Source organism: Gorilla gorilla, chromosome 14 (genome assembly GCF_029281585.2).
Source record: "Gorilla gorilla gorilla isolate KB3781 chromosome 14, NHGRI_mGorGor1-v2.1_pri, whole genome shotgun sequence".
Taxonomy (NCBI): Eukaryota; Metazoa; Chordata; class Mammalia; order Primates; family Hominidae; genus Gorilla; species Gorilla gorilla.
The window spans coordinates 66946755-66968793 of NC_073238.2; the positions used below are offsets into that span (position 1 = coordinate 66946755).

General features: G+C 39.2%; 2 protein-coding genes and 1 pseudogene across 2 annotated transcripts in view; 2 read left to right on the top strand and 1 right to left on the bottom strand.

Annotated features, from left to right (window-relative positions):
- Positions 1 to 22039, bottom strand: part of LOC129526252 (uncharacterized) — a 110951-nt gene that overhangs the window by 34607 nt on the left and 54305 nt on the right. The window lies entirely within an intron of this gene.
- Positions 20 to 22039, top strand: part of LOC101135732 (phosphatidylinositol 3,4,5-trisphosphate 3-phosphatase TPTE2-like) — a 63440-nt gene continuing 41420 nt past the window's right edge. Inside the window, exons 1-5 of the mRNA XM_063697631.1 lie at positions 20 to 197; positions 6642 to 6798; positions 8802 to 8901; positions 9048 to 9111; positions 9858 to 9922. Coding sequence (XP_063553701.1) covers positions 6647 to 6798; positions 8802 to 8901; positions 9048 to 9111; positions 9858 to 9922 — 381 coding nt within the window. The 5' untranslated portion in view covers positions 20 to 197; positions 6642 to 6646. The remainder of the gene's footprint in view (positions 198 to 6641; positions 6799 to 8801; positions 8902 to 9047; positions 9112 to 9857; positions 9923 to 22039) is intronic.
- On the top strand, positions 7115 to 7233 carry LOC115930499 (uncharacterized; annotated as a pseudogene).

Here is a 22039-nt window from a genome sequence, read left to right on the forward strand (position 1 = left end):
ACTTACTTATTTATTCATTTATTTATTTCTTGTAGAATATTTGGAGTTTTCCTGATCTTGTTGGATGTGGCTCTGATATTTGCTGACCTAATTTTCACTGATAGCAAAGTTTATATTCCTTTGGAGTATCGTTCTATTTCTCTAGCTATTGCTTTATTTCTTCTCATGGATGTTCTTCTACGAGTATTTGTAGAAGGGTAAGTTTGATTATTTTTATAATGCATAAAGCTATTTTGTACTTTTCTAAGAAGCACTTTGGGAGGCTGAGGCAGGTGGATCACGAGGTCAGGAGTTCAAGACCAGCCTGGCCAAGATGGTGAAACCCTGTCTCTACTAAAAATACAAAAATTAGCTGGGCGTGGTGGCGGATGCCTGTAATCCCAGCTACTCGGGAGGCTCAGGCAGGAGAATTGTTTGAACCCAGGAGGCAGAGGTTGCAGTGAGCCGAGATTGTGCCATTGCACTTCAGCCTGGGTGACAGGGTGAGACTCCGTCCCCCAAAAAAAGAGGCATATTAAAATAATTAACAGGAGCATTCAACTCAAGCTGACTTAAAAGCCTTTGGGCCTTAGGAGAACCTTGGTGGTAGTCTGGCAGTACCCCCCATGGTCTGTGTTTGAGTGAGGTGGCCATGGATTGATGCTCCTCTGCTTTTGGAGAGGGGTTGAAAGAGTAGGGAGGATTGCATCTTGTGGTTTGAGTGACAGCTCAACCAGCTCAGCCATAGCACATAAAACACCAGGTAGAATTATAAGTTTCTGATCTAGGCCCTGATTCCCAGCACCTTTGGACCCACCCGGAGCCTGGGAGAACTTGCCATCCTGAAGGGAAGGACACAGGCCTGACTGTTTTTACCATGTGATGATCGTAGAGCCCCAGGGCCTTCAGCAAACTTATGCAATAGCTAGGAAGTGGTTACAGCAGGTTTTGGGCAAGACCCAGTGCTGTGCTGGCTTCATGTCTGACCCAATGCAGTCATAGTAGCGGTGGCCACAGGGGTGTTTGTGTCACGGTGGCTCAGAACAGAGAGAGAGACTCTGTTTGTTTGGGAGAAATTAAGGGAAGAGAACAAGACTCTCTTTTTGGTAACCCAGAGAATTATCCTGCATGTTGTCCAAGACCATTAAGGCAGTACCACTATGAGTCTGCAGGAACCACAGAGTTTAGGAGTCTTGGGATGCCCCCTAAAGCAGATACAACTTAGATCACAATATCCAAGTTCTTTCCAATATCTGGAAAGCCTTCCCGAGAAAGATAGGTACAAACAAGCTCTGACAGGGAAAACTACAATAAATACCTAATTCTTCAATGCCTAGACACCAAAGAACATCTGCTAGCATCAACACTGTCCAAGAAAACATGACCTCACCAAATGAACTCAATAAGACACCAGAGGCCAATCCTGGGGAAACAGAGATACGTGACCTTTCAGACAAATCAAAATAGCTGTGTTGAGGAAACACAAAGAAATTTAAGATAACACAGAGAAAAAAAACATAATTCTATTAGATAAGTTTAACAAAGAGATTGAAATAATTAAAAAGAATCAAGCAGAAATTCTGGAGCCAAAAAATGTAATTGGCATACTGAAGAATGTATTAGAGTCTTTTAATAGCAGAATTGATCAAGCAGAAGAAAGAATTAATGAGCTTGAAGGCAGGCTATTTCAAAATACATAGAGGAGACAAAGGAAAGAATTAGAAACAATGAAGCATGCCTACATGATCTAGAAAATAGCATCAAAAGGGCAAATCTAAGCGATACTGGCCTTAAAGAGGAGGTGCAGAGAGAGAGGGGTTAGAAAGTTTATTCAAAGGGATAGTAACAGAACTTCCCAAACCTATAGAAAGATATCAATATCCAAGTGCAAGAAGGTTACAAAACACCAAGCAGATTTAACTCAAAGAAGACTACCTCAAGGCATTTAATAATCACACTCCCAAAGATCAAAGGATAAAGGATCTTAAAAGCAGCAAGAGAAAAGAAACCAATAATATACAATGGAGTTACAATACAGCTGGCAACAGACTTTTTAATAGAAATGTTTCAGGCCAGGAGAGAGTGACATGACATATTGAAAATGCTGAAGGAAACAAAACATTTACCCTAGAACAATATATTCAGTGAAAATATCCTTCAAAGTGAAGGAGAAAGAAAGACTTTTCCACACAAACAAAAGCTGAGGGATTTCATCAACACCAGACCTGTCCTAGAAGAAATGCTAAAGGGAGTACTTCCATCAGAAAGACAAGGACATTAGTGAGCAATAAGTAACTACCTGAAGGTATAAACCTCACTGGTAATAGTAAATACACAGAAAAATACAGAATGTTATGACACTGTAACTATGGTGTATAAACTACTCTTATTGTAAGTAGAGAGACAACTATGAACCAATCAAAAACATTGACTATAACAACTTTTCAAGACATAAATGGTATAATAAGATATAAATAGAAATAACAGATAGTTAAAAAGTAGTGAGACTAAGTTGTAGAGTTTGTATTAGTTTTCTTATTGTTTGTTTATGCAAACTGTTATTTTATAAGCTTAAAAATAATGGGTTATAAGATAGTGTTTGCAAGCCTCATGGTAACGTCAAACCAAAAAAATACAAGGGATACACAAAAACTAAGAAACATGAAACTAAATTATATCACCAGAGAAAATTACCTTCATTAATGGAAGACAGGAAGGAAAGAAGGAAGAGAAGACTACAAAACAACCAGAAAACAATTGACAAAATGGCAGGAGTAAGTCCTTGCTTATCAATAATAACATTGAATGTCATCAGACTAAACTTTTCAATCAAAAGACAGAATGGCTGAATGGATGAAAAAACAAGACCCGGCTGGGCACGGTGGCTCACACCTGTAATCCCAGTACTTTGGGGAGCTGAGGCGGGTGGATCACAGGGTCAAGAGATGGAGACAATCCTGGCCAACATGGTGAAACCCCGTCTCTACTAAAAATACAAAAATTAGGTGGGCGTAGTGGTGCACACCTGTAGCCCCAGCTACTCAGGAGGCTGAGGCAGGAAAATCTCTTGATCTCAGGAGGCAGAGGTTGCAGTGAGCTGAGATCGTGGCACTGCACTCCAGCCTGGTAACAGAGTGAGACTCCACCTCAAAAAAATAAAAATAAAAACAAAACAAAACAAAAAACAAAAGACCCATTGATCTGTTGCCTACAAGAAACACTCTTCTCCCATTAGTCTGAAAATAAAGGAATGCAAAAATATATTCCATTCCAGTAGAAACCAAAAAAGAGCAGGAGTCGCTATCCTTGTATCAGATAAAATAGATTGCAAGACAAAAACGATAAGAAGAGACAAAGAATGTCACTATATCATGATAAAGGGATCAATTCAGCAAGAGGCTATAACAATTTTAAGTATATATTCATCCAACATATATAGCCAATATATATACTGAGACCCAATGGCTTCCCTGCTGAATTCTACCAAACATTTAAAGAAGAACGAATACCACTCCTGCTTAAACTGTTCCAAAAAGCAGAAGATGAAGGAATACTTCCAAACTCATTCCACAAGGCCAGTATTACCCTGATATCAAAAGCAGACAAAGATGCATCAAAAAAAGAAACAGGCTGGGAGCAGTGGCTCCCACCTGTAATCGCAGCACTTTGGGAGGCTGAGGCAGGTGGATTACCTGAAGTCAGGAGTTCAAGAGCAGCCTGGCCAATATGGTGAAACCCTGTCTCTACTAAAAATAGAGAAATTAGCTGGGCATGGTAGCAGGTGCCTGTCATCCCACCTACTCTGGAGGCTGGGGCATGAGAATCACTTGAACCTGGGAATGAAAGTTGCAGTGAGCCCAGATCATGCCACTGCACTCCAGCCTGGGTGACAGAGTGAGACTCTGTCTCAAAAAAAAAAAAAAAAAAAAAGACAACAGGCCAATATATCTGATGAATATTGATGCAAAAATCCTCAACAAGATACTAGAAAACTGAATGTAACAATACATTGGAAGGATCATTCATCATGACAAATGGGATTTATCCCTGGGATGCAAGGATGGTTCAAAATATGCAAATCAACCAAAGTGATACATCATATCAACACAATAAAGGATAAAAGCTGTAAGATCATTTCAGTTAATGCTGAAAAAGTGCTGGATAAAATTCAACGTTTCTTCATGATAAACACTCTAAAAAAACTGGGTAAAGAAGTAACACACCTCAATATAATAAAAACCATATATGACATGACAGATCCCCAGTCAGTATCATACTGAGTGGGGAAAAATGGAAAAGCTTTCCTCTGAGATCTAGAACACAAGTAGGATGCCCACTTTCACCAGTGTTATTCAACATAGTACAGAAAGTCCTAGCTAGAGCAATCACAGAAGATAAAGAAATAAAGGGAATAAAAACAGAAATCCAAATTGGGAAGGAAGAAGTAAAATTATCCTTGTGTTTGCAGATGATATATTTTATTTGGAAAAAACTAAAGAGTCCACAAAAAAATATTAGAATTGATAAATTCAGTAAAGTTGCAGGATACAAAATCAACATACAAAAATCAGTAGTATTTTTATATGCCAACAGTGAACCATCTGAAAAAGAGTTTTAAAAAGTGATCCTATTTACAATAGCCAGAAATAAAATTAAAAATCTAAGAGTTAACCAAAGAAGTGAAAGATCTTTATAATGAAAACAATAAAACACTGATGAAAGAAATTGAAAAGGACACCACAAAATGGAAAGAGATTCCATGTTCATGGATTGGAAGAATCGATACTGTTCAAAAGACCATACTATCCAAAGCAATTTACAGATTCAATGCACTCCCTATCAAAATAGCAATGACATTCTTCACAGAAATAGAAAAAAAATCCTAAAATTTATATGGAGCCATAAAACACCCAGAATAGCAGCTATTCTAAGCACAAAGAACAAAGCTGGAGGAATCACGTTACCTGACTTTAAATTATACTACAGAACTATAGTAACCGAAACAGCATGGCGCTGGCATAAACAGACACATAGACCAATGGAAAAGCATAGAGAACCCAGAAACAAATCCACACGCCTACAGTGAACTCATTTTCAACAAATTTGCCAAGAACATACGTTGAGGAAAAGGCAGTCCCTTCAACAAATGGTTCTGGGAAAACTGGATATCCACATGCAGAAAAATGCAGCTAGACCCCTACCTCTCACCTTATATAAAAATCAAATCAAAATGGATTACATACTTAAAGATAAGACCTCAAACTATAACAAGAGAACATTGGGAAGAATCTTCAGGACATTGGTCTGAGCAAAAATTTCTTGAGCAATACCCTACAAGTACAGGTAACCAAAGCAAAAATGGACAGATGGGATCACATCAAGTTACAAAGGTTCTTCATAGCAAAGGAAGCAATTAACAAAGTGAAGAGACAGCCCACAGAATGGGAGAAAATATTTGCAAAATACCCATCTGACAAGGGATAAATAACCAGAATATATAAGGAGCTCCAACAACTCTATAGGAAAAAAATCTAATACTATGATTTTTTTAAATGAGCATAAGATTTGAATAGACATTTCTTAAAAGGAAACATACAGATGGTAAACAGGCATGTGAAGAGGTGCTTAACATTGATCATTAGAGAAAACTACAGTGAGATATCATCTCATCCCAGCTAACATGGCTTATATCCAAAAGTCAGGCAATAACAAATGCTGGCAAACGTGGAGATAAGAGAACCCTCATACACTGTTCATGGGACTGTAAATTAGTAGAACCGCTGTGGGGAACAGTTTGGAGGTTCCTCAAAAAATCTAAAAATAAAGCCACCATATGATCCAGAAATCCCACTGCTGGGTATGTACCCACAAGAAAGGAAATCAGTACATAGAGGAGATACCTGCATTCCCATGTTTGTTGCAGCACTGTTCATGAGAGCCAGGGTTTGGAAGCAACCTGTGTTCATCAACAGATGAATGGATAAAGAAAATATAGTACATATACACAAGAGAGTATTATTTAGCTATAAAAATGAATGAGATCCCGCCTTTTGCAACAACATGGATGGAACTGGAGATCACTATGTTAACTGAAATAAGCCAGGCACAGAAAGACAAACACCACATGTTCTCACTTATTTGTGGGCTCTAAAAAGGTTAACAGTTGAACTCATAGACATGAGTAGAAGGATGGTCATCAGAGGCTGGGAATGGTAGTAGGAGGTTGGGGGTGGGGAGGTGGGGATGGTTAATAGGTACAAAAAAATAGAAAAAATGAATAACACCTACTATTTGCTAGCACAACAGGGTGACTATAGTCAATAACAATTGTACATTTTAAAATGACGGAAAGTGTAATTGGATTGTTTGTAACACAGTGATAAATGCTTGAGGGGATAGATACCTCATCATCTATGATAAGGGTGGTTAATATGCATTTAATTATATGTCTTGCTATACTTAAATTGCCATATTGGTGTTTTAGTCATATATATGTGTCAAATGATGAATAGAAATTTATTGTTTGAAAACTTCCCATGAATGTTATATTTTTCCCTTAGTCTACTCTAGAAAATGCATTTTAAATAATGTATGAAAGTAGAATTCTTAATGGGGATCAGTCAATAGTTGTGGTCTTTAAATATTCCTATCTCTTCTTACAGGGGAGATGAACTCATATTTTTCTGTTTTATATTACAGGAGACAGCATTATTTTTCTGATTTACTTAACATTTTAGATACTGCCGTTACTGTGATTATTCTGCTGGTGGATGTCGTTTACATTTTTTTTGACGTTAAGTTTCTTAAGGATATTCCTAGGTATGAAATATAAGACTCACTTCTCTTAAAATTTTTCATTTACTTTTTGCATTTTCTGTGGCTTTTATTCTGTATAATCTTTTCAACTTCAAATGGCTCATTTTATACCAAATATGTTGCTTTAAAATGAAATGTTTAGGTAAATTCCCACATAGGTTGAAACTAAAAGATTGTGATATTTAGGGACCAGTGAAGAGTATACACACCAAGTACCATTAATTGAATAAAAAAGATGGAGTAGCCAAAGAAGGACGTTACTTCTTGTACTAACTTTAACTTCACTACATTTTGAAGTTCTCATCAAATTCCCATTTGTATCATTTTTGGCCTTTTGGCTAAGATCAAGTGTGACATTCTTATTAGTTTCATATCTGATACATAAAAAAATTTGATATTAAAAACAATTCCCCTCTGTGCTTCAACTACAAATCCCTTATACATAATGTTCTGTCTGGGTTTTTCCCACAGCCAAGAGGGAAATTATTTGGGCATATGCAAAATTTGAGTGACTTTAATCACGATTTTCTTTTCCTTTTTTTTTTTTTTTCTTTTGAGATGGAGTCTCACTGTGTTGCCCAGGCTGGAGTTCAGTGGCATGATCTCAGGCTCACTGCAACTTCTGCCCTGCCGGTTAAAGCGATTCTCCTGCCTCGGCCCCCCGAGTAGCTGGGATTACAGGCATGCACCCCCATACCTGGCTAATTTTTGTATTTTTAGTAGAGACGTGTTTCACCATGTTGGTCAGGCTGGTCTTGAACTCCTGACCTCAAGTGATCTGCCCACCTCGGCCTCCCAAAGTACTGGTATTACAAGCATGAGCCACCGTGCCCAGCCTCAATCATGATGTTCTAAAAAATAGAAAACAGAACAGAAAACTAGGAGATGACACGTATAGCAACACAACAGTAGAGTTTTGCAGTATAGTTGTGGTAGAAACAAAGAAAGCTAAGGCAAAGTTAGAACTGTTAGGGATTAGGAAACTAAAGGGTGTATGAGGACCTGGTGACTCTCTTTTTGTTCTTCTTTTCTACTGTGACAATGAGGAAAATGGAAGAGCAAATGTATACTGGGATGGAGATGTTTGTGGCTTCCTAAGCTTGTTCATGGGTCAAATACCGGGTTTCTTTCTGTACCCTAGCTTCCCTGGACTACAACTCAGGCACCAACTAAGCATGTTAAGTGATAGGCTTTTGGAGTTGTTTGAAAATCACCTCAGCCAATGTGGTCCTCTGACTAGAAACCTCAGCATCACTTGAGAGCTTGCTAGAAATACAAGAAAAATACCTTAGGCCCCACCCTGGACCCACTGAATCAATATCTCTGGGATCCAACAATCTGTAGCTTAACACGCTTTTCCAGATGACTCTTCTTTATGCATGCTCAAACCAGATAAGCACTAGTCGAGACCATCAGTTATCTGCTTTGATGTTTCTGACGGTAGGAGAGATACCAGCTAGCACACTTGGGAAGTATCTCAATCTGTTGCCTGCCTAATGTGCATTAGCAGCTGTAGTGAACCTCTGTTACAGATGGGAGTGACAAAGGTGAACAAGAATCCTCAATTTGTTTTGATGTGGAAAAATTGAAAATGCTAGTCTCAAATCCCAAAATTAAATTTACAAATTCTAAGACTATTGTTTCACTATTTCTCTAGACCAGAATTTTTCAACCTCAGCATTACTAACATTTTGGGCCAGATCATTATTGTCATAGGAGGGTGGTGAGCAGTTATATTCATTGCAGGATGTTTAGCAGAATTCCTGGCTTCTATCCATTAGATGGAAGTAGCGCATGCACGCACATGCACACACATACACACACACAAGCACACCAGTTGTGAAAACCAAAAATGCCTCAAGACACTGCCAAATATCCCCCATGTAGGTGATTGAGGAGAGGAGGGAAAATTGTCCCTGGTTAACAACTGCTGCTCTAAACTTAATTTATATTCATAAAATTGTCTGTTTCTGAAGCAGAAATTGATCTTTTAAATTTATTTTTAGATGGACACGTTTATTTCGACTTCTACGACTTATCATTCTGTTAAGAGTTTTTCATCTGGCTCATCTAAAAAGACAACTTGGAAAGCTGATAAGAAGGCTGGTAAGTGGGCAAAACATGCTTACGATTCAGAAAAATATTTTGTGTTTTGGGACCCATTGGCAAGGGTTGATATCTATACTGTATAATGTTCTTTATTTTTATGTTGATTTATGTTTCACCAACTAATAATGGTTTTAAACTCTCAGGTTTCAGGAAACAAAAGGCGATACGAAAGGGATGGATTTGACCTAGACCTCACTTATATTACAGGTTTGTGACACTTAACTGTTGATTTACTTATATTAACTTCACTTTTTCTTGTAATTATATTTTTATTTTGTTTTTGCCTCGTCTAAGCCACATTCATTCAAAGTATTCTTTATTCGTGAGGCTATATGCTATGCCATTGTGATAGTGTGACATATTTGTGGTTTAGCCCTGGCAAGGAAGATTTCCATGTCATCTCAATTCAGGACTACTCGGTTGCAGCACAAAAACTTGAATGGATTTTCAGCTGACTCCATTTGAGTTTCAGTTTATTAAGTTCTAGTAGTTATCCTGAATCCCAAGGATCCCAGAGAGACCGCTTCTCTTCCTAGAACCCCAGAGAATGAGGTCACAGCTTTGTAGATCTCAGGTTTTCTGAGTCAGAGGGCTACAAAGCACGTTGGGAGTTCCCACCATCACTGGTGCCCAGAACTCTTGGATTTTCTTTGGTATTTAAGATAAGAAATAAATTCCAAGAACAGGGGGACCTTCAGACTGAGGCCAACATAAGTACATGGCATATGGTTTGAACCAGTGGAGTGTTAAGAACACCATGCCAGCTTAATGGTCATTATGTTGGATAATTTAATATGTTATCTTGATTATCCTGAGTATTAGCTCTTTTCTGTCAACCTCAATCTTAAAAGGTATTTTTCTGTGAAAATGGAGTCTGATCATATAAAATTAATTTTTGTATGTTATTTTAAATCTATAATAATGTTTGTAATAGTGATGATTTTGACTTCCAGAACGTATTGTCACTATGTCGTTTCCATCTTCGGGAGGCCAGTCTTTCTGTCGGAATCCAATTAAGGTAAGGGTGTTTATCTTAAAAATACTCATTTCTCAGTGAATGTAGACTGTGTAGTCATAAGTTTAATATTGACCCAGAAATGTCAATGTTCTTTCCAAAAGGTACTCTTTCAAGTAAAACAATCATAGTGGATTGATACCAGTTACAATTGTACCAGTGGTTACAAACCACCCCCAAACTTACTGGCTTATAACAGCAACTATTTATTTGGCTCATGATACTATGGTTTGTGAATTTGAGATGGGCTTAACTGTTCAATTCTGTGCTCACAGAGAGGATTGCCTCTCTCAACTGAGTTCATTCATGCATCTGTGGGCAGCTACTGAGTCATCTGAGGACTGGCTAGTCTAAAATGACTTGGCTGTCCTCAGCTGACAGAGCCACTGCATGCTCCGTGCACCCCTCAAGGCCCATCCCATCTGGCACCCACAGCTGCCAACAGCTCCACCCCCTTGACCAGTAGAGCTGCCATATGCTGCATGCACTTCTAAGACCCTGAGGACTGGCCTGCCTGGTGCCCACCCTGCTGGTGGCACCACCCCACCACTAGCAAAGCCACTGCACCTAGCATGCATACCTCTAGGGCCTTGGAATGAATCCGACTGATGGCTCCCACCCCAAGAAAAGCCATACCACTGTCTCCACAAACACTCACCATCTAGGCCACTGAGGCACTCAGAGACACCTCTAAATGCTGATTACAGCCAAAGAAGTCACATGAAGACTATATTACCGCACCCACCTAGAACCAAAGTCAAATCGCCCTACTCAATGAACACTAGGAGACAACTATTGGAAAAAATATTTCTCTATGAAAGCTCCATAACATTGGAAGAGGCACCTGTTCCACCAGATGTGCAAAAATCAATTCAGGGCCACAAGAAACATAAAAAGCAAGGAAACATTACATCCCCAAAGAAACACAATAATCCCCCATTAACAGACCCTAAATTTTAAGAGTATATCAAATGGCTAAGAAGGAATTTGAAATAAGGATCTTGAGGAAACTCTGTGAGATACAAGAGAATACAGATAGACAAATCAATGAAATTAGAAAAACAATTTATCATCTTATGAGAAATTCAACAAAGATATAGATGTCATTAAAAACCAAACAGAGATCTTGGAGCTGAAGAATTTAAGGAATAAAATAAAAAATAATCGAGACCAGATGCAGTAGGTCACTCCTGTTATCCCAGCACTTTGGGAGGCCAAGGCAGGTGGATCACTTGAGGCCAGGAGTTCAAGACAAGAGTGATTAACATGGCAAAATCCCATATCTAAAAAAACACAAAATTTAGTCAGGTGTGGTGGTGCATGCCTGCAATCCCAGCTACTCAGGAGGCTGAGGCATGAGAATAGCTTGAACCCAGGAGGTGGAGGTTGCAGTGAGCTGAGATCATTCCACTGCACTCCAACCTGGTTGACAGGGAGGGACCCTGTCTCAAAAAAAAAATTATATATATATATATATACATATATATAATCAAGAGCTTTAAAAACAGACATGGGAGAGATATGGGTGAAATCTCGGAAGCTCAAAGGTTCTCAAATAGAATCAACCCAAGATGGTCTTCTCTGAGGTGCATGATAGTCACACTTTCAAAAGTCAAAAAGTGGGAATATTGGTCAGGTGCGGTGGCTCACACCTGTAATCCCAGGACTTTGGGAGGCTGAGGTGGGTGGATCACAAGGCCAGGAGTTCAAGACCAGCCTGGCCAACATGAAGAAACCCCATCTCTACTAATAATACAAAAAAAACTTAGCTAGGTGTGGTGGCGTGCACCTGTAGTTCTAGCTACTTGGGAGGCTGAGTCATGAGATATGCTTAAACCCAGGAGGTGGAGGTTGCAGTGAGCTGAGATCACACCATTGCACTTCAACCTGGGTAATAGAGTGGGACTGTCTGGAAAAAAAAAAAGGGAATATTAAAAACAGCAAGAAAAAAGCATCAAATCACATGTAAGGGAAACTCCATTAGGTTAACAGTGGATTTCCCAGTGGAAACTTTACAGGTCAGTAGACAATGGGATGATACAGTCAAAGTACTGAAAGGAAAAAAATACAAAAAAAATATAAACTAAGAATACTATACCCAGCAGAGCTATCCTCTAGAAATGAGGGAAAAATAAAATATTTCCCAGACAAGCAAAACCTGAGGGAATTCATCACCACTAGACTGGCCTTACAAGGAATGCTTAAGGGGGATTCTACAAATGAAAGCAAGAGGATGACTACCATCATGAAAAACACCAAACTGTAAAACTGACTGGTAGAGCAGATACATAAGAAAGAGAGAGAAATCAAACTTTATCTCTACAGAAATCCACCAAACCACAAAGATTAAAAAAAAAAAAAAACAGAGGAAGAAAAGAGCAAAGGATATACAAAACAACCAAAAAAAATGAATAAAATGACAGGATAAATCCTTATCTATTAATAGTAACCTTGAATGTAAACAGATCAAATTCCCAATTAAAAGATATAGAGTTGGTTGCCAAGATAAACAAACAAACAAAAAACCCAACTACATACTGCCTATAAGAAACTAACTTCACCCGTAAAGGTACACGCAGACTGAAAATGAAGGGGTAGAAAAAGATACTCCAGGCAAACAGAAACCAAAAGTGGGCAGGAGTAGCCATACTTATATCAGATAAAACAGACTTTAAGTCAAACTGCATGAGGAGACAAAGACAGACATTTTATAATGATGAAAGGATCAACTTAGCAATAGGATATAATAATTGCAAATATATATGTACCCAACACTAGAGCACTCAGATAAACAAGGCAAATATTAGATCTAAAGGGAAAGACAGCCTCCAATCTAGTAACAGTTGGCGTCTTTAACACCCCATAACACCCCACTCGTAGCACTGGACAGATCATCTAGTCAGAAAATCAACAAAGAAATGTCAGATTTCAGCTTACAGAGAGGCATAAGTTTTAGTATTCTATAGCACTGGAGGGTGACTACAGTTAACAATAATTTATTGTATATTTTTAAAAAGAAAGGCTCTTGAGTGTTCCCACCACAAAGAATGATAAATATTTGAGGTGATGGACATGCTGATTATCCTGATTTGATCATTACACATTGTACACAGGTATTGAGATATCACTCTCTACCTTATAAATATGAACAACTATTATGTGTCAGTTCAAATTTTTTTAAAGAATAAAAAAACATTTTTTTTTAAATCAAAGAAAAGAAAATAACATGACTTGGCTGAATGGTCCCATGTGGTCTCTCATTCTCTAGTAGGCTACTTCAGGCCTGTTCACATGATGGCAGTGGCAGGAGTACCAGGAGCAGCAAGCAAAACAATGTAAATCCTTTTAAGGCCCAGGCTCAAAATTAGTATAATATTTCTTCTACCCGATTTTATTGGACAATGCAAATGATACTACGATTCTGGATTCAGAGTAGAAAATAGACTCCAACTCCTGGTGGAAGGAATTGTAAAGAATCATGGCTGCTGTGTTTTTTTTGAGACGGAGTCTCACTCTGTTGCCCAGGCTGGAGTGCAGTGGCACAATCTCGGCTCACTGCAAGCTCTGCTTCCTGGGTTCATGCCATTCTCCTGCCTCAGCCTCCCAAGTAGCTGGGACTACAGGCACCCGCCACCACGCCTGGCTAATTTTTTTTTTTTTAATAGAGATGGGGTTTCACCGTGTTAGCCAGGATGGTCTCGATCTCCTGACCTTGTGATCCACCCGCCTTGGCCTCCCAAAGTGCTAGGATTACAGGCTTGAGTCACCGTGCCCGGCTGAGATCCTCAATTATAGTGGCAGCATACTGCTTTAGGCTCCATGGATGACTAAACTAATTTCAAACGTATAATGCTGTTTACTGTGAAATGCCAACTGAAAGTCATTGTTTAATTTTATGTAATTTACAATACTTACTATACGTCAATAAAACTATAATTATTAAGGGCTGGCATCGGTTGCTGAGAGGTGGAAGGAGTACCTCTCTGCAGCGTGTTAGCTCAGGTTCAAACAGGACAGGGCCTCAAGTTCAGCAGTGTTTCAGAAAATGGCCTGGATCCCCAGCCTGAATCATCATCCCATGGCTGGAGAAAGTGGACAGGTTATTTAATTAAGAAACTAATGATAAACAAGGGCTATGGGAATTAAGAACTATGGCTAAAAAAGAAATGTTTAGAGTGATGCAAAATGGCCGATTAAAAGCAGCTGCACTCCCCAGCACTCACGGAGAGGAATGAAAAGGGGCAGGTGAATTCAGCACCTTCAACTGAGATATCCAGGTTCTCCCATTGGGACTGACTGGAAGAACAGCTCGCCCCATGGAGAATGAAGAAAAGTGGAGAGAAGGTGTGATGGCCCAGCCGAGAGCAGCGTGGAGCCAAAGGAACCCCCACTCCCAGCCAAGGGAAGCCGTGAGTGATTGTCCAATCCTGCTCAGGAAACAGTGCTTCTCCTATTGATCTTTGCAACCCATGGATCAGGGGATCCCCTTGTAAGCCCATGCCACCAGAGCCTTGTGTCTGATACACAGAGCTGTGTGGAGTCTCAGCAGATCAGCTGCTCAGGCACACACAGAAACCCAGACGTTTTACGTACTCTGGCCCCGAGATCCTCAGGAAGGTGGGAAATCTGTCCATACATATTTTGGAAAGGGGCTGAATCCAGGGAGCCAAGCAGTGTCATTCTGTGGTCTCCATTTCCACGGTACCTCACAAGTTAAGACCCATTGGCTTGGAATCCTAGCCAACCAAGAGCAACAGGTTGGATTCCACCTCAGATGGGTCTGAGTTCCCCGGGAGGTGGAGAGGGGCAGCCAGCATCACTGCAGTTTGTAGACTCAGCCACTCCTGCCTGCCAGCTATGGAAAATACAGGTGGTCAGGAGGAGGAAGTGTTCCCTGCAACGCAGCACACCTGGTCTACCAAAAAGCAGTGAGACTGCTTCTTTGGATGGGTCCCTGATCCCGTGTCTCCTGACTGGGTAAGAACTCCCCATGGGAGTCTCCAGCCACTTCCTACAGGTGTATGTAGACTTGCTACAGGTCAGTATCCCCCTGGGATGGAGCTTCCAAAGGAAGGAGCTGGCTGCCATGTTTGCTATTTCACAGCCTTCACTGGTAATACCTCCAGGTAGACGGGAGAAAGTCAGGCGACTGGGGTCTTGAATGGACCCCCAGCAAATTGCAGAAGCAGTATGGTAGAGTGGCCTGTTAAAGGAAAAACAAACACAGAGAAAACAACAACTGCTCAAAGAAATCAGAGAAGACACACACAAAAAATGGAAAAACATCCCGTGCTCATGGATGGGAAGAATCAATATCGTGAAAATGGCCATATTGCCCAAAGCAATTTATGGATGCAATGCTATTCCCATTAAACTGCTATTGAAATTCTTCACAGAATTAAAAAAAAACTATCTTAAAATTCATATAGAACAATAAAAGAGCCCAAATACCCAAGACAATCCCAAGCAAAAAGAACAAAGCAGGAGGCATCCCGCTACCCAACTTCAAACTGTACTATACTATACTACAGGGCTACAGTAACCAAAACAGCATGGTACTAGTACAAGAACAGATGTATAGACCAATGGAACAGAATAGAAAACTCAGAAATAAGACCTCACACCAACAACCATTTGATCTTTAACAAACTTGACAAAAACAAGCAATGGGAAAAGGACTCCATATTTAATAAATGGTGCTGGAGTGCTGGCTAGCCATATATAGAAAATTGAAACTGGACTTCTTCCTTACACCGTAGCCAAAAATTAACTCTAGATGGATTAAAAACTTAAATGTAAATCCCCAAAGTATAAAAACTCTAGAAGAAAATCTAGGCCATACCATTCAGAAAATAGGCATGGGCAAAGATTTCATGATCGAAATGCTAAAAGCAATTGCAACAAATGCAAAAATTGACAAATGGGATCTAATTAAACTAAAGAGCTACAGAATGGGAGAAAATTTGTACAATCAATCCGCCCGACAAAGGTCTGATATTCAGATTCTACGAGGAACTTAATGAAATGTACAAGAAAAAAACACAGAACCCTGTTAAAAAGTGGGCAAAGGATATGAACAGACACTTCTCAAAAGAAGACATACATGCAGTCAACAAAAATACGAAAAAAAAAAAGCTCAGCATCACCGACCACTAAAGAAATGCAAACAAAACCACAATGAGATACCACCTCACGCCTATCAGAATGGCTATTATTAAAAAGTCCAAAAATAACATGCTGGCAAGGTTGCAGAGAAAAAGGAATGCTTTTTACACGGTTAGTGGGTGTGTAAATTAGTTCAACCATGTAGAAGACGGTGTGGCAATTCCTCAAAGACGTAGAGGCAGAAATAGCATTTGACCCAGCAATCCCATTACCGAGTATAGACCCAAAGGAATATAAATCACTGTCTTACAAAGATACATGCACGTGTATGTTCACTACAGCAGTATTCACAATAGCAAAGACATGCAGTCAACTTAAATGCCCATCAATGATAGATCAGATAAAGAAAATGTGGTACATAAACACCATGGAATACTGTGCAGCCATAAAAATGAAGAAGATAACATCCTTTGCAGAGACATGGATGGAACTGGAAGCTGTTATCCTCAGCAAACTAACACAGGAGCTGAAAACCAAACACTGCATGTTCTCACTCATAAATGGGAGCTGAATAATGAGAACACATGGACACATTGTAGGGAACAATGCACACTGGGGCCTGTCAGGAAGGAGGGGTTGGGAGAGGGAGAGCCTCAGGAAGAATAGCTAATGGATGCTGGGCTTAATACATAGGGATGAGATGTCTGTGTAGCAAACCACCATGGCACAGGTTTACCTATGTAACAAACCTGCATATCCTGCACATGTACCCTGAACCTAAAATAAATAATCACATTTTATTGAGGTATAACATAGATGGTAAGTTGCACTAATCAAGTGTATATCTTGATGATATTACACATAAGTATATATGCATGTAACCAACACCTCTATCAATGTATTGGTCTATGACTGATCTCCGATTAATTGTTGTAAAGATATAAAATATCAAGATTAATGTTTTTCATATAGCTATCAATGCCTCCTGTACCACTTACTGTGAAGAGCATAACTTCCCCAATGAATTGTAGAGGTGTGTTTATTGCAAATCAAGTGAACATATATGTATAGGTTTGTTTCTCAGCTTTTTCTCCGTTTATTATGACTTAATGACTTGTCTATACTTAAGTCCAGACCACAGTTTTAAATATTATGGCTTTATAGTGAGTTTTGAAAACTTGTTTATAAGTCCCCCAACTTTGTACTTCTTTGTTTAAAAACTATCTTGGCTCTTCTAGATTTTTTGAATTTCCATATACATTTTAGAATCTTCTTGGCAATTTACACACACACACACACACACACACACACACACACACACACACACCCTGCTAGTTTTTTGACTTGGGCATTCCCTACATTGCTTAATTTAGGGAGAAGTGACATGTAAAAATATTGAGATTTCCAACTCAAGAACATAATATATCTCTCTACTTATGTCTTTGACTTCTTTTTGCAATGTTTGCAGTGTGCAGGTTTTACACATCTTTTTTTTTTTTTGAGACGGAGTCTTGTTCTGTTGCCCAGGCTTTAGTGCAGTAGTGCAGTCTCCGCTCACTGCAAGCTCTGCCTCCTGAGTTTGCGCCATTCTCTTGCCTCAACCTCCCGAGTAGCTGGGACTACAGGCGCCTGCCACCACGCCCAGCTATTTTTTTTGTATTTTTAGTAGAGACGGGGTTTCATGTGTTAGCCAGGATGGTCTCGATCTCCTGACCTCATGATCCGCCCGCCTCAGCCTCCCAAAGTGCTGGGATTACAGGCGTGAGCCACCGCGCCCACCCTACACATCTTTTGTTAGTTTTATTTCTAGGCATTTGATAAGTTTTTATGCTGTTTTAAGTGATATTTGAATATCTTCATTTTCTGATTATTTGCTATTGGTATATAGGAACATAATTAATTTTTGTATATTTTTAGTTTTGTTTTTAAATTTTAAGTTCTGGGAGACATGTGTTAACGTGTAGGTTTGTTACACAGGTATACGTGTGCCATGGTGGTTTGCGGCAGCTGTCAGCCCATCATCTAGGTTTTAAGTTCTGCATGCATTAGGTATTTGTCCTAATGCTCTCTTTCCCCTTTCCCCCAACCCCCGACAGGCCTCTTTCCCCTCCCTGTGTCCATTCTCATTATTCAGCTCCCACTTATGAGTGAGAACATGCGGTATTTGGTTTTCTGTTCATGTGTTAGTTTGCTGAGGATGATGGTTTCATCCATGTCCCTGCAAAGGGCATGAACTCATTCCTTTTTATGGCTGCACAGTATTCCATGGTGTATATATGTGCCACATTTTCTTTATCCAGTCTATCATTGATGGACATTTGGGTTGGTTCCAAGTCTTTGCTATTGTAAATAGTGCTGCAATGAATATATGTGTGCATGTATCTTAATAGTAGAATGATTTATAATTCTTTGGGTATATACCCAGTAATGGGATGGCTGGGTCAAATGGTATTTCTGGTTCTAGATCCTTGAGGAATCACCACACTGTCTTCCACAATGGTTAAACTAATTTACACTCCTGCCAGCATGTAAAAGTGTTCCTATTTCTCCACATCCTCTCCAGCGTCTGTTGTTTCCAGACTTTTTAATAATTGCCATTCTAACTGACATGAGATGGTATCTCACTGTGGTTTTGATTTGCATTTCTCTAATGACCAGTGATGATGAGCTTTTTTTTGTATGTTTGTTGGCCGCATAAATGTCTTCTTTTGAGAAGTGTCTGTTCATGTCCTTCACCCACTTTTTGATGGGGTTGTTTTCTTCTTGTAATTTGTTTCAGTTATTTGTAGATTTTGGATATTAGCCCTTTGTCAGATGGGTAGATTGCAAAAATTTTCTCCCATTCTGTAGGTTGCCTGTTCACTCTGATGGTAGTTTCTTTTGCTGAGCAGAAGCTCTTTAGTTGAATTAGATCCCATTTGTCAATTTTGGCTGTCATTGCAATTGCTTTTGGTGTTTTAGTCATGAAGTCTTTGCCCATGCATATGTCCTTCGTGGTATTGCCTACATTTTCTTCTAGGGTTTTTATAGTTTTAGGTTTTATGTTTACATCTTTAATCCATCTTGAGTTAATTTTTGTATAAGGTGTAAGGAAGCGGTCCAGTTTCTGTTTTCTGCATATGGCTAGCCAGTTTCCCCAGCACCATTGATTAAATAGGGAATCCTTTCCCCATTGCTTGTTTTTGTCAGGTTTGTCGAAGATCAGATGGTTGTAGATGTGTAGTGTTATTTCTGAGGTCTCTGTTCTGTTCCATTGGTCTATATATCTGTTTTGGCACTAGTACCATGCTGTTTTGGTTACTGTAGCCTTGTAGTGTAGTTGGAAGTTAGGTAGTGTGATGCCTCCAGCTTTGTTCTTTTTGTTTAGGATTGTCTTGGCTATACGAGCTCTTTTTGGTTCCATATGAAATTTAAAGTAGTTTTTTTTAGTTCTGTGACTAAAGTCAATGGTAGCTTGATGGGAATAGCATTGAATCTATGAATTACTTTGGGCAGTATGGCCATTTTCACAATATTGATTCTTCCTATTCATGAGCATGGAATGTTTTTGTATTTGTTTGTTTGTTTTAGACAGGGCCTTGCTCTGTCACCGCAGGCTGGAGTGCAGTGGCACCTGGGCTCATGCAATTCACCCACCTCTGTCTCCCGTGTAGCTGGGACTACAAGCAGGCACCACCACACTTGGCTAATTTTTTTAAAATTAATTTTTGTAGACAGGGAGTCTCACTGGTCTCACTGGCCCAGGCTGGTCTCAAACTCCTGGGTTCAAGCAGTCTTCCCACCTGAGCCTCCCAAAGTGCTGGAATTACAGGTGTGAGCCACCACACTTGGCCTTGTATATTAACTTTATATCTAGCATCCTTCATAAATTCACACATTCATTTTAATAATTAATGTGTAGGTTCCCTGGGATTTTATGTATACAATCATAAAGTTACTACTTTCTTCCCAGTTTTTATACTTTTTTCTTTCCTTATTGCATTATCTAGGACTTTCACTGTAATATTGAATAGAAATGGTAAGAGGAGGCAGCCTTGCCTTATTCCCAAACTCAGGTGGAAGGAATTTTATACTTCACTATTTGAAATGATGTTTGCTATAGGCTTCTGTAGTCATTCTTTACCAGATTAAGACAATCCATTTTATTTCTAGTTTGCTAAAAGTTTTCAGTCATGAATTGGTGTTGAGTAGATTGGATATTTTTTCTGCATCTATCAAGGTAATCAAAATGTTTTTGTGTTTTTCCATTAATGAGATTTTCAAATGTTAAGCCAACCTTTTTTATTTTTGGAATAAACTCCCTTTGGTCTTAATGTATTATCGTTTTATATATCACTAGATTCTGTTTGCTAATATTTTATTTAGAACTTTTCATCTATGTGCATGAGTGATATGAAATTTTCTTTCCTTGAAATGTCTTTATCTCTTGGTCTACATTTACCTTAGCTTTGGTGTCTTGGATAACTCCTATCTGCTAAACTCATCTTCATCCTCCGTCAGGATGAATATGATGGATATGTTTCAGGGTAATGGCAAAAGGAAAGAGCTAGAGTGGAATCTTACAAGTGCTTTTGCAAGCCTCTCCTTTGTGACATCCCATTGACCAAATCAACTCACATAATAGAGCCCAAATTTAGAGTGAAAGGGCACTACAAGGTGAAATGTGAGGGCCGGGATTCAGTAAAAGATGAAGAATTGGGACCACTGATGGAATCTTTCTACCTTATTCTCAGGCAGGGAAGCATTTTTATACATGCAGATAGTTTACAAGAAATAACTAATATATAGTCAGAAACTCAAGGCTTCAGCAGTTGTATAAAAATGCATTTGTAAATACCCAAAGACCTTGAAGAGAAGGATCTGACCCACATCTCACCCAGGTTATGCTACTCCCAGCTAAGACATGATTCGACCACACCCTTGGCCAATTTTGAAAATTGTTTCAAACTATTTATTTGAGGTGGAATTACTTTTCCTCTCCCATAATGGGAACAGTCATGGGGCAATGTGACCAGGGTCCATTGGATGGGTCATGCCACTTGAGGGCAGCGATCCCCAAATTCCAAATTCCATCTTTATGGGTAAAGCATCTCTTGATTGCTAATATTGTTTTTTAAAGCCGGTTGAGCTAATAACTGTGAGTTAATTATGGCATGTCTAAATTGAGCCAATTTTCTTTTAGTAGTTTTGGTGGTGCCTAATATCAGTTTGGGAAGACTTAATATTAGCTGGGGTGTTTTTAACAGCCAAAAACCTCACTTAGCATATAAATCAAAACAAAGACATTACTATTTCCTTGTGGGGTGATGGGTAGACTATTGATTTCTATCCGTTATTAAACTGTTATCTCCTTAGGGCATTGCCAAAAGTACTAATAAGTCACTGATTTCTTTACCATTTTTAATCAGAGTATCCAAAAAGGAGGTAATAAATCATGTGTTTTAATAAATGCCACAAATCATGAGCCACCCAAAAAGTAAATCTACTGTCCATATTAATATTTAGTCTTTCATCTTTGCCAGAGCGCAGCCCCAAATCTAAGCTACTAGTTCAGCTACCTGGACAGGCCGAGAATTAGGCCATGGAGCACTTCAGTCATTGCATGTTCAATGACAACAGCATATTCTGCACTTGGAGTGCCTTTGTCATTTTTGAGAACCATCCACGATGTATATTAAATCAAGGTTGACTCAAAGGTACATGATTCAAATCCGGGTATACTTAACTTCTGAGAGGATGCTAAACAGTCATGTGATTCCTCTTTATTCTTACAAGAGAATAAATTTGCAGGGTTACATTTTGAACAACACTGAATATGCAAAGCAGACCTTACAATTTCCTAAGTGGTAAATTTACTAGTGGAGAAATGTCAGATGCTGCCTTGAAGTAGCAAAAACTTTAGAGATGTTGGACCCATAGAGTTAGTGGACAAACAAGCACTGTGGTGGAAGCATCAAGAAGTTTGGCCACTGCTACCACCTCATGCAGGTACAGAGGGTGTACCTTTGCTTCCAA